At 39.0% G+C, this 13,544-nt stretch overlaps 1 protein-coding gene across 2 annotated transcripts in view; it reads right to left on the bottom strand.

The window, feature by feature from the left end:
* The window catches only part of dpy19l3 (dpy-19 like C-mannosyltransferase 3), a 78,089-nt gene extending 66,722 nt beyond the window's left edge, over positions 1–11,367 (bottom strand). Inside the window, exons 1-3 of one of the 2 annotated variants that reach the window (XM_055154959.1) lie at positions 11,204–11,367; positions 10,255–10,389; positions 9,181–9,308 (exon numbers count right to left, since the gene is read on the bottom strand). In XM_055154959.1, coding sequence (XP_055010934.1) covers positions 9,181–9,308; positions 10,255–10,369 — 243 coding nt within the window. In that variant the 5' untranslated portion in view covers positions 10,370–10,389; positions 11,204–11,367. The other variant, XM_055154960.1, reaches the window with a different exon arrangement.
* Positions 11,368–13,544: the final 2,177 nt, after the last annotated feature.

Here is a 13,544-nt window from a genome sequence, read left to right as displayed (position 1 = left end):
TTGATATTACATGCTGAAAAAATGTGTGCTGTTTCAGGAAGATCTGTAAAATGACATGAACAAGGCCCGACATTTGGTCTCGCTACATTCACAGTTCATTTTACTGATATAGAATGCTGATTTTTCCATGTGCCGTCCAAGATAAGGGGGCGCTCGGAAGGAGGCGGGGGACATTTACGCCGAAAGAATGGGACACTCGAGCTGAGACTTTCAAACTAGGGGGCAAAGTGCATGTTTACACACTTTAGAATGAGCCATCAGTCTTTATTCATGCTGAGATCCTTAACACCACAAACTAAATATTAAATATTAGCTTTATCAAGGTAGATTTTCAAAAAACTTGCAGTAAAAAGTAAATTTTTAATAGATGCAAGGTAATTTGGGGTAATTTTGGCCAATTCTCCTGGAAGCCTAAGGGCCAAGAAAAATTTGTCTGAGAGCCACATTTGGCCTACAGGATATAATTTGGACATGCCTGCCTTGTGTCAAGTAGAGATTGATTAAGTGTTTACATTGAAGAGAAACTAAAGGGAAATAAGGTATAATTTTCAAAAACATTTTTATATTTACAACTAAATATTGGCCTGCTCTTGAAAATGAAAACCGATACACTAAAAAGTGCAAATATCAGGTCAATATATCAGTCTCTACTGTCAAGTAATATTAACCAATCAGAGAAATTTCTGAATGAGAACCATGTGAAAACAACTGTCTGAGCCTATCCCAGTCATGTGTTGCTTCATCACAGTTCAACAGAGAGAAGAGACTGTGTAGGTGGGGATCAGTTCAGTTAATTCATAAAACTGTTCTTCGCTCATTGTTCAAAATCGGCAGCAGGCCTTTACTAAAAGCCAACTCAAAATGCACATCAATACTGTACCCACAAAGAATCTAATGCAAAGATTTGTGTCAGCTTATCCCGCCACAACAAAAACCTCAAAGTCTGGTGCTTTCATTCACTTCTCGTCTCTCCTGCTGTGATCCAAGATTGGCCCAGTGAGCCATGTGACACTTTTATTTGCGTCGCTTTACAAAGTGCCACTCGCCTAAACCATCCCCGGGCTCTTCCTCCCCCTCTCTCTCTCTCCCCGACATGCCGAGCTAATTAAAGCACTGAATTAAAACCGTATCAATAATTCCAGTTGCGTGACTCCTACCGTGAGCTGGGAGAACCACAGAAGATTTTCATGAATTGTGTTAACACTCCAGGCCTGTGTCAGTGCCAGGAGCCCGGCCAACAGGAGCCCGGGTGCCATGGAAACGCTTGGTTGCCAGGGCCGGCGGGGCGGAGGGCTTGAACCGGAAAAATTAGCAAACGCAAATGGAAACGCTTCCTTTCTGGACCCCTTTTGGGCGTTGGGTTGTTTTGGCTCCTTCCCCTTGGTCGTGGCTGCTTGCTTGACGACCAAATTAAGTTCCTCGCCTTGCAGAACCCTCTTACGAAGCTCCATTTTGAAAGATTTATTGATGTATCCTTGTGACTTTTCATTGGCCGACTTAAGGTAGATCTACAAATCTACAGAAGCCATCCAAATGCGTGACAGCGGTAAGCGTATTTTTTTATTTGAAGTCAGTCCAAACAAATTTGCCTTTTAATCACTTTCATTTCATTGCCAAAGGTAATATGCAAAAGCGTTCTCAGCGGGAATGAGCAGTCCGTTTCCTTCCCAATCCTCATTTTGTGCTGGCCTCGAGCTAAACAAGCACTGGCTTCTTCTCCCAAACTGTGATGGGATGGCTAAGCCGTGGTTTAAATTAGGGTCAGAAAGAACAGCAAAAGGTTACAAGTTCAAACTCTATGGAGAATACTGAGGATTTAATAATTTTGTACAAGAATTCAACCATATAAGGATGAGATACTGGTATTTGAGCGACTGCAAAACTTGGCTAAATGATGTAGGTTGCGTCGAGAAGGCATAGTCCAAATCGAATTTCGAATCAATGTGCAAATCAATGCTAGTGAAAAGGCTAAAAAAAAAAAGTCTATTGCGACCGAAGGAGAGGCGAGCAAGTAAATAAGTAATCCAATGAGTAATCCAGTCGAAAATGGACAGAAAAAAGAAAAAATTGTGACAGTCCCAAGTTTGCAAAAAAAGGCTGTGTCTTGCAAGGCATCCAAAAAATACAAAAAACACCAAATCAGTATGGAAATTACCTAAACGTTTGTCAATATTAATATCTCTTCAGCAGTCCTCCATCTGATTTTGTGATGGTAGAATCCAAATTATTGTCAGTCCATTCCCAAACTTCCTTTGCGTCTATAAAACAAGTATGTTCTTCCATTAAAAAAGAGAACAAAATGTAATCCTTAACCACTGGATAGAGCTCCAGCCATTACTGCATGAACAATGGAACAGCAGTCAGATAAGCTGCAGAACATGGGAAAAAGTGAGGGAGCTAACTTACTGGTAACCTCTTATCCATAAAAAAACACAGGAAAAGAGTCAGCCGGGGGCGGGAATCTTGGATGTTGGAACTTCTCTAGGAAAATGTCCGGAAGATTTATCCTCGAGGCTTTTGCAGATCATGAAGCCGTGTCCAGCTGTGAGAGAGCGTCTGAAAAAATAAACTGGACCAGACAGGAGGGGAGCGACCTGGATGACTTCACACGGCATGAATTTAAGGGGCAGATTAAGGCAGCTGCTGTCCGACCCTGGGTGCACGTGTGCGGGGAGGAGTGGTGGCAACAAGCGTGAGGATTTCGGCTCGGTGGTGAAAAGACAGGATGAGAAAAAATATGCGCTAAATGTCTTACAGATGTGTCAAGTGTACGGGGCAAGGGAGGGCAATTAGAACCAGGTTGGTTTCTGTTCCTGTTAAGGCTGCAATGAATAATCAGAATAATTGTGACCTGTCAATTATTAAAGCAATTAAGGACTATTTTTGTTGTTGTTAATTGTTATCTGGGCAACGCGGACTCACAAAAAGCATAGAAATGTACATTTTAAAGCTGCGTTATGTAACTGCTTACGGATGTTATTGCTCTGCCTGGAATGTTCCACAGTATGGCATTAAACAGCTCTAACTTACACTTATTCGATTACAGGTGGTTTTATAGCTCAAAAATACATAGAAAAACAGGAATTCTGACTGTGAGGGGGTCGCCTCTCCACAGATCTGATCTGTAACTTAGTTTGGTCTCAGTGAAGATAGAAAGGTTTAATGCCATACTGTGAAACATTTCAGACAAAGCAAGAACATCTCCATGGAGAAAAGCATTTGACGGACCATCCACCAGAAAAAAGAACAAAATGCACATTTGAGGCAGCGATGTTATGTAATAAAAATGTCAATGTGTAATTTTCATCACAAATACACTTTATTACTTGCATTATTATTTATTATTTACATTATTTATTTATTTATTACATCTATAAGAACGGAGTCAGCATATTTTCTATTTCTATTTTTAAAAAGGTATTTTAAAAAGCCATTTTGCATTCAAATACTCGTATCTCTAGTCTAGTCAAAAAACAAACAAACAAACAAACAAAAAAAAAACGCTGACTATCTGAAGAGATAAGGAACTTTTGAAACTATAAAACTCAAAGTTATAGGTCAACCACCGTGACATGGATATGAAGATTTGCAAATGTGACCCTATAGAAAGATAAACAGAACACAGCAATAGGAATGAGGCCAGAAATTTGACATATTCTATTTTTTTCCCTATTGCTGATGATAGACCCAAGCAGAGAACACCATTTCCCCCTCATCATCTAAATGCCATCTCTATAAACTACTTCAAACCTCTCACACTGCATGTCTGGCAACACAGGCATGTTATTCTAAAGGATGTCCTCCATGTTTCACAGTCCTTACCCATCCCACTTGACCCGCAGCCACACACAGGAGAAAACATTTGTGTTGTGGAGAAATCGAGCAGCTCAGACAGTGGATCTTTGAGGGAAAAGTGGAATAGAGCTTCTTAAGTGACTAACAGCAGAGGGTTCAAGATGGGGTCACACTCTGCTACTGCATCAGCTGGCATCACCACCAAGCTGTACAGAAGGCACAGGGTTGAGAACGCACTGTTATTCACAAGGCCTGGGCACTGGAGGCACACTTTGTCCACAAACTAGAAATTGATTATAGTGGTTTTCTAAGACCGATGTAGCAAAAAGTCCATGCTCATAAAAAAATGTTAATTGCAACATACTGAATTGCAAGAAGGTTGGGTAATATGTCACAAAAAAAATCTTGATCACGATGACGATGTTATTTGTGATATTGTTATATTATTCTACTCTAAATGTTATCAATCTTTTTCATTCTTAATATTTAATATTTTATGTAACTTCTAAGCTACAAAATACATAAAGCATCTTAGTTTTGGTAGTGTTTGTTGCACTGAAAAACTTGTGAGCAGACTTTTATCTCCACAAACTGACTTTTGTTCTGGAGGAGAGCCTTGTCCTTGGAAATGTGGTTCCTCTGGACATAAAACGTATCTATCTCCTTCTGAAGTATGGTCTTAACTTTCCCTTTCCATGGAATCATGCATGTAACATGTCATTTCTTTTCCTTTTTTACATTACGTAATGTCCTTGGGATGCTAATCAATCAAGATGCTTGTTGTTAAGGCAATATTCATTTACAAGAAAGACCACATCTGACCATTGTTGTGTTCAGCCCAAATACAACAGGAACACGGTTAGAGAAACAATTGTGTCTCTCGGCTATAAAATAAATAGAACAAGATTTCCAAGTTACCAAGTAATGGCCTTGGAATGTTAGCTTACACCACTTTGGCTTTAGGAAACTTTTGCCCTTTCAAATGGAGAATGAATGTCCGGATTGACTTTCATAGGAGTTTTAGAACTATAAAAGTAACCAGATCTTGGCTTAGATTTAAACACTGACTTTGAATTTGCTTTGATTGAGCTGTATATGACAGAAAACAGAGCTCAAACAGACATTTTAGGAATTACAGTTCCGGAGAAAAACTGAAAGCCAATTTGAATAGCTTGGATTGATAGCATGGATTATCTGTTTTAGATATTGTTTGAGGCAGCAGTAGTGTTGAGGACCAAGAGTTTTTTGAACCACCAATTACAGTAAATCCAACCGGAAGGACATCTGGTATAAAAACCTTAATTTTGTAATGGCGTAACTACATTCATATTATGGCTGGGCGCAAATCATGACCTCATTTCCAGTGGTGATTATTATGTTATTTAATGTGGCATGCTCAAACACATTTCCCCCACTCACACATTAATCAGCCTCTAGCATGTTTTGGGTAAGTGAAAGGTGGACTTCAATCATAGTGAAGAGTGAATAATCAGAAGACGTAGAATAGAATAATAGATGACTTGTGTTACGTCGCAAGACAATCTAAAGCATATATTGAAACAGTAGGAATGTAACGATATCCAAATCTCACTGTACGATATTTTCACAATATACATGTCACGGTACAATATTTACTGATATATTTTGTGGAAGCCAACAAAAATGCCTTAACAAGTCTTGATTCAAATAACTACGATTTAAAAGTGCTTAGAACTTCTATTTCTTCATGTAGTTTGCACCGAAACAGAGCAAAGGATCATGGTCTATGTAGTTCCTTCTGTTTTTTTTAGCTATTGCTGCACCATAACAATGAATTTAAGTAAAGAAACTTGTGATTCGATATATTGTGATGGTCCACGATATTATTGATAGTTTGGACGATACAATATCACGATATTTTGGTAATTGTTACACCCCTATGAACCAGTAATCGAAAATTGTTATATTAAAGGTGCATTGTGTAACTTTATTTCTGCCAAATGCTTTTTTTGCATGGAGATGTTGTTATTGCTTTCTCTGGAATGTTTCACAGTATGTTATTAACCTTTTTATCTTCATTTTTATCTTCATCTCCAAACCTGACCAAGTTACAGGTCAGATCTGTGGAGAGGCAACCCCGCTCACAGTCAGAATGCCCGTTTGTCTAGTATTTTTAAACTGTAAAACCACCTGTAATTTATTAAATGTAAAGTAGAGCTGTTTAATGTCATACTGTGGAACATTCCGGGAAGAGCAATGACATATCCATAAAAACAAACGGGCGCCCAACCAAAAAGTTACACAGTGCACTTTTAAGACTGTGGAATGTCACCCTGTAGCAACTACAAACATCATGACCACCAGTAATCGAATTACAACAATTTTGGTCAATTTTGTAATAAGATGATGATGTAATACAAAGCCAATGATGTAAAAACTTTGGTGGGCCAATAATGTAGTAATGCTTTGGCAAAAAAGCTGCTTAAAAATGGCTTCAGTCTACAGTAAATCCAATTAAAGTTTTTTTTTTCAAGGCACAAACTTAATTTTAAAGGTGCACTTCGCAAATTTTCTGGTAGAGACGCCCTAATAACTTTGACCTACATTAAAGCTTTTGGAGAAAACTGTACAAAGTCCGCCAAAAATGTTATTTGAAAGATGTTTTTTTTTTTTTTTTTTTTTTTCTGTGTTATTGCATCATTGGCTGAGGCTTTTAGTACATTATTAAAGACAATTTTCTAGGCCAAAAATATAATAACTTAGTACATTATCGACAAGTTTTTTACTCACTGCTATCCAAATTTATAACATTATTGGTCTGTCATTAAATTATTGACTTATTACATTAAGAACCTCTCTATTTTTTTTTTTTTTTTGGCCCTAATTCATATCTTGTGTGGAATCTGCATATTTTTTCTTGTTACTGGTTATTTTCAGATTTTTATTGTAGAGTTTTGAATAGGTGAATGACGCTATGACATTGTTTTGTTTTTTTTTTACTGCAAAAACAAATTAGTTTCATCCCCTCATGACATTATAATAACTGAGCTCAAGCCTCGTGATAAACACTTGACATCACTAGATCAGGAGGTTGGCGGCCGCACGTGTTCCCTGAAACAGATGACCACGCAACCCATGCAAACAACAAGGATCTGGTCAGTTATGACGCTGGCAGGACATTTCACTGCCCAGTGTCCAGTTATAAATCTGCTCCACATTTCCCCGGCAAAAGCTCTGGATAAACTATTGCGCTGACTTCATTACTGGCAGTGCACCGTGTTCTGATGCTGTGTGAAAAGTTTAAAGGGATATTTAACAGCACTGTTCTATAATCTCGTGTTTTGGTTCAACAGGAATGAAAATGAATCCTTCAGCGAGCATGGAAAAACAATCAAAGTTTTGTGGCAGTTTCAAGACCATTTTGGGAAGAAAATTGGATGGCTAGCTACTTCTGATAGGCGTTGCAGTTCTTCCGGAGATAAGAAGAGGGAAGAACGACTCAAAAAATTTCATATGGTCAAAAGCTCAGTGATTTTCCATATGTTTAATATCAATACCCGCGAGCTTGCATGTAATGCCAAAGCGTTGATAACCCCCATATTAAAATGTCACTTAAATGTCTATTGTTACTTGTAAAATAGGAGTTTTGAACATCTGAATATGGTAGTCATGGTAATGGTTTGAGCAGATGCCCAAACTAGAGAGACAACCTGTTCTAATGATTCATGTATAAAATTACACTTGGTCACTTTTCTTGCTTTTTTTCTATGGAGATGTTATTGCGATCCCTGGAGTTTTCCAAAGTATGGCATTAAACTTATCTGATTGCCTTTGGTGAAAAGATACCTTGAAAAAGTCGTACTTTTTTCATGGTTTGGATGGTCTTGCGACTATTATATATAAACTCTGACACTGACAGCCGTGAGAGAGCGATAGGGCTAGGCTTGTGTGCCAGTATCTGCTACTCCTATTACTCCTGTACCACTGTCACTTCGCTCTACTGCGCATGTCTCCTGCAGAAAAAGTCGCTGTCCTGCTGCAAGTAGGGAAATATTAAGCCAAAAAACGTAATCGAGCAGTAGAAGGAAAGTTTGGAGTGAGCAAGAAAGTTGTGAGGGATGGGCAAAAGGCGGGGATCGAGAACACAACTTCACGGTAACATGCAACTTTCCTGGAAGTCATTGGACAGATCGACAAAGCATTTTCTTCTTCATTACACATTTTTCAACTGGTGCGACTTATACTCCGGAGCAACTTATATACTTATTCTTAGCAAAGCGTTAACATCTCTTTGTATATAAGCAGAGATCAGAACCTCCACTAAAAATTTCCATAGTGCAACTTAATAAAATGTGTTAAAATATGCAGTGACACTTTAGTTTAAGGACACCTATTCACTGCTAACTAAGTGTTAATTGACTTCTTAGGTTCTTTTTAAAGACAATGCAGTAAAGTGTATTTACCTTGTTGACATGTTTCGGCTGCTAGCTGCAAGCCATCATCAGAACTGTCACCGGTGTTGGTGGTGACGTGTCGTATATCAGTTATTGTTACTTCCTGTAGGCGTGGTCATCCTGATGGACCTGGCAGGTCACTCAGACTGACCACGCCTAGTGTCGCCCGGTGTTCTTTGGAGGAGGGTGTCCCAGGTGTGTGAAAGGAGGAACGCTCTGTCATCACGGTTGATCCATCTTGATTGGATCGGAAAACAACAAGTTCAAACGCTGGATCAAGGAGGCCATTGAAATCAGGAAACGAGGCACGGACAGCATTAACCGTGATGACAGAGCGTTCCTCCTTTCACACACCTGGGACACCCTCCTCCAAAGAACACCGGGCGACACCAGGCGTGGTCAGTCTGAGCGACCTGCCAGGTCCATCAGGATGACCACGCCTAGAGGAAGTAACAACAACCGATATACGACACGTCACCACCAACACCGGTGACAGTTCTGATGATAGCTTGCAGCTAGCAGCCGAAACATGTCAACAAGGTAAATACACTTTACTGCATTGTCTTTAAAAAGAACCTAAGAAGTTAAAGTACATAAGAAGACAAAATGAACATCATTGGCTTAATAAGTGTTAATTGGTATGCCAATTAGCTGTTACTTAGCTATTTTTTATCAAACAATTATTGATGCTTTTTACGATCACAATCCCCACCACTTCAAGAGGAAGAAAATATTTAATGGCTGTGTACTTACAAAATGCAGCCTTAGACAAAAAAAAAATAAAAAATGCACTGACAGTACTTTATAAATACGTACGTATTATGTATTTTACTATTAGCCAGCTATTAATATGAGGTTCTGTGTTACCAAATATCCTAACTGAAATATTTGAGCGTTGACTTACAGCACATAAAAGTGTAAAATAACTCCTCCTGCCCTTGATAACATTTACCTTGATATTGGAGAACCACAGGTCATTCTCGTGCAGTGTTGCCACATAGATACAGCACAACAGCCCAAGGCCGACCGACACAGACCAGCCAACTGACATCCATATTATTGATCCCCACGACCAGTCACCTGAGCAAAGTTAACCAACAGAAAACATTATTACACTCATTTTATAACATAAACAAAACATTTTTCTTTAAATTATAGTTGAGAGAAGGGCTGATGTTAAGTTACGTTTCAATTTTACAATTTATAGTGATATGATGAAAGAAGAAGTGTAAACACTGATTATGCAGCACTTTTTTTTCATTCACTGTAAACAATTAGGACAAATTATCAAGTTTTTGACTGATGATTTTAACATTACTAGTATCATGACATTGATTTCTACTGGGATTCCAACACTTTGCTTAAAATAATTCTAGGAATATTCCAGGACATTTTTAATGACAATGTCTACAAACACATTACCCCACATCTTCTAAAAAAAAAGTAATTGGATGAAATAGGTTTCATGCTGATTCTATACTGCATCTGAAAAGGCTTGGTGTTTTCAAAGCCAATAGTTTCAGTATCATCATATATTATTTTTTTATTTATTTACTAATACAAAATTAACTATATTATTTCTGATACCATAGCACTTCTGATTAGGGCTGGGTATCATTAAGAAGTTGCTGATTCGATACACAGGCCACGATACGATACATATCTCGATACAGTGCACTTTCAATTTGATACGATATATTTCAAATCAATTCTATATGGGTCAATAAACTAATGGCTAAATCATGGCTGTAATACTTTGTTAAACCACTTCTTGTGCAAAGTTAATATGACACACCCATTTTAATCATCAAAACAGAAAGTATGTCAAATGTGTTGCATAAAAAAGTTTCCTTCCACTAAACAAGCAACAAACCTGAAGCACTGCAACAAAATAACTGAGTAAAATATACCAAAAAATACTCTTGGCGATATATCGATAGAGCAGCCCCCTACTTCTGATCTGTTTTCCATCATATCTAGAGTGATGAAGGAAGAGTGTGTATGCAAATGGAAAAAACCCACTCACCATGCCATATCCTCTGTGGGTGTTCGGAGCAGCAGTTGGGATGTTGTGGGTGCAGATCGGGGCTCACAGGTGCCTCCTTCCCCTTGGAGCCCTTCCTCTGGCGCAGGGCACTCATGGTGAAACACTGCTACTGACCTGAACGAGAACATGTCATACAGTAAACATATAAGCACCATCTGTACATCACTGTATGCATGCACGGGTTATATAAAGTACTATTAGTATTTCCAAATGAAGCTTTATTTTGTTTGGCTGTGCTGATGGCTGCACACAGTAATGATGCATATTTCCAAGGTATTTGTGAGAAATAGGTTCATCAATAATTGAAGTTTAATGCCATGTTGCTGAAGATTACAACATGGCAAGCATTAATGTAACTCCATGGCAACAAGCACCATATTAGAAAAGTTACACAGTGCTCCTTTATATAATGATGGACTTGATCATTATTGTAAAAAAAAAAAAAAAAAAAGGTTGAATATGCATTTACTAGATAGGCCTACATTCCAAATTGTTTGATACCACTGTGTGTGCAATCCCCCATTTTCAATCTAGCCCCACAACACATGAGTCAACCCTTACAGCACTCCATTTAAATATGTAAACAAAGACTATTGGACGTGGCCTGTTGTTTGTAATCACGTCTTTCTCCAAATCACGCGAATCATCAATCACCATGACCCTCATCTAACCACCAGACCACAAATCCCCACTCTGGGAAGAAGAGGGACTCCCTACGTGATTTGTATAATTTGAGACATCTAGAAGGCGATTTTTGTGTGTTGTACAGATTAAACAAATGAACCGTTCTTATGTATAAAACCAACGCACACGTATGGACATTTTTGCAAAACACAGCGTGGAAGGAAGGAAGGATGGATCCAGTTATCTCACTATCTTGTCAGCAGAAACAATGGAGCTACATATGCGGTGCTTCGCGTAGCCTCACCCTCCTCCGGCCGCTGGGAGGACAGTCCAGCCTCCCCGCCCTCTGTCCCTCTGTCTCTCTGTCCCTCTGTCTCTCCTGTCTGTGTCACGGCTCTATCCGGACAGATGGATCATATTTCTCCTCTCATTTTTCCTCTTGCGGGCTGGGGGATCGCTCTGTGGCTGCTGCACGCCGCCGCCGCGCAGACGACAACTGAACCGGAACACGCGCCAGACTCCTTTCAGAATAAGAGCTCGTACTTTTATTATGAAAGAGGAAATGAGGAATTGTGGGGCAACTACTGTAATTCATATAAATAAATAATGACTCGTAAATCATATATATTTTTAAATTTAACACAAGAAAAGCTTAATTTGTTCCACAATGGGGGAAATTCCACTTTTGCAAAGCACCATTCAAGAACAGCAAGATAATATGAGAAAACATTGTTTTTGTTTACATCCGGCGCAATGACTGGTAGGCAAAAAGTCAGTGGGGCCACTTGTTTGTGTTGACACTTGCGTTGCGTATATCTGTCATGAGGTAACTCGTCTTATTTTGAAGTAGGTTTTGCATTTAATTGTTATGACATGACTTCATCATCTTACTCTAAGTCACTGAATGTTGAGGATCAAAAATGTTTGTTTGAAAAGTTAAAACTCGTCGATAACTGTTGACGATGTTGATGTTGTATGTTGTACTGCTGTATGATGATTGTTGATGTTGTATGCGGATAACTGTTGACGATGTTGATGTTGACTGTTGATGATGCTTTTTGCCTACCAAAATGGCTGCCTACCAAAATGGCTGCGGCCCTGGACGTGATGAGTTTTCTCGTATAGAAATAAGCACTGAAAAATCAAGATAAATAAACTTACATTTACCACAACACTTTTATTTATGTATTTATTTATTTTAGCTTTGTATACTTTACGGTAAATGGTCATGTTTATATATAGCACTTTTCCATGTTCAAGGCACTCTAAGCGCTTTACAAGAAGTAACTACTCATTCATATACACATTCACACACCATTGTTTGCAGACACTGGGGGCAAGATAGGTTAAGTGTCTTGCCCAAGGACACAACAACAGCATTTATCTGTGGGAGCTGGAATCACACTGCCAACCTGTGGGTCATTGGATTTAACCTCTCACCCAATTATGTTTATGTCGAGAGCAGGATTCGAACCGCCAAACTTTGGATCAGTGGAGAAACGCTCCAACTGACCTGTCGCCCACTTTATTTATTAATGTTTCACATTGAAAATAAAAAGTTCTTGATATTTTCCAACTCAATGTACGAATTATTGAATTGGACAGACAGTATGTAGACCAACATTCATCATTGTTACGCCATGTCAGCGGTCTGAGCAGCGAAGCCTTAAGCAGGGTAAGTAGAATACATTGAAGTAGCTATGCAGAATTTGAGTCTACCAGTTTATTCCAAGTTTATTAACCATCAGTACAGAACCTAGGACCTAGAGTCTTGCATGCTCAACATAGTGGTCCAATTATGCGCAAACTGTTGCTCAGGAGCCACACATATGGTCTCATTTTTATATAGCGCTTTTTCAACTTCATCAGTAACTCTCCACCCCCTAGTACTCACCAAAGGATTTCTGATTTATATGGATTGTACTGAATAATTAAAATGTGATTATTTAAATGCCTATAACCACTAGTATACTGTCTAAAGCAGACTTGGAGAGACTTATCTATGTGTTTGCCTCCAATAGGTTAGACTACTATAATTGCCTGCTCACTGGCCTCTCCAAACGAGCTGTAAGACACTGCAGTACATCCAGAATGTTGCAGCTCGGGTCCTGATTCGAACTAGAACGTACAAGCACATAAGTCCTGTGCTCAGGTCTCTGCATTGGCTTCCTGTGGCTCAGAGAATAGACTTTAAAGCGGCTCTACTTGTGTAAGTTTCTCGATGGCCGAGCACCAAAGTACATCTGTGATGATGTTAGTGCCACATGAACCATCTCACACTCTGAGGACTTCAGGGACCGGCCTCCTGCTGGTGCCGAGAGACAGGACTCAACACGAGGAGTCAGCGTTTCAGGTTCACGCAGCTAAAGCCTGGAAGTCTTCCTGAGGTTGTCAGACAGACCTCTACTTTGACGCTGTTTAAATCCAGACTCAAAACTGTTCTGTTTAGCTCCATATGACTGAAAGGTTTTCATTCCACACTCTTCTCTCTAATTTATGTATGTATGTATGTATTTTTTATTTTTTTATTTTAATGTTTAACTTTATGAGTTGCCTTGCCACTGTTAACTTTGTTTACTATTAAATTAATAATGTTTCTTTGTTTCATGTGCATCTAATAGTACCCAGTCTAAGGCTTGCCATGG

Source organism: Boleophthalmus pectinirostris, unplaced genomic scaffold (genome assembly GCF_026225935.1).
Source record: "Boleophthalmus pectinirostris isolate CB_2022bp ecotype Guang Dong unplaced genomic scaffold, ASM2622593v1 HiC_scaffold_19, whole genome shotgun sequence".
Classification (NCBI taxonomy): domain Eukaryota; kingdom Metazoa; phylum Chordata; class Actinopteri; order Gobiiformes; family Gobiidae; genus Boleophthalmus; species Boleophthalmus pectinirostris.
This window is presented reverse-complemented; position numbering and strand designations above follow the sequence as displayed.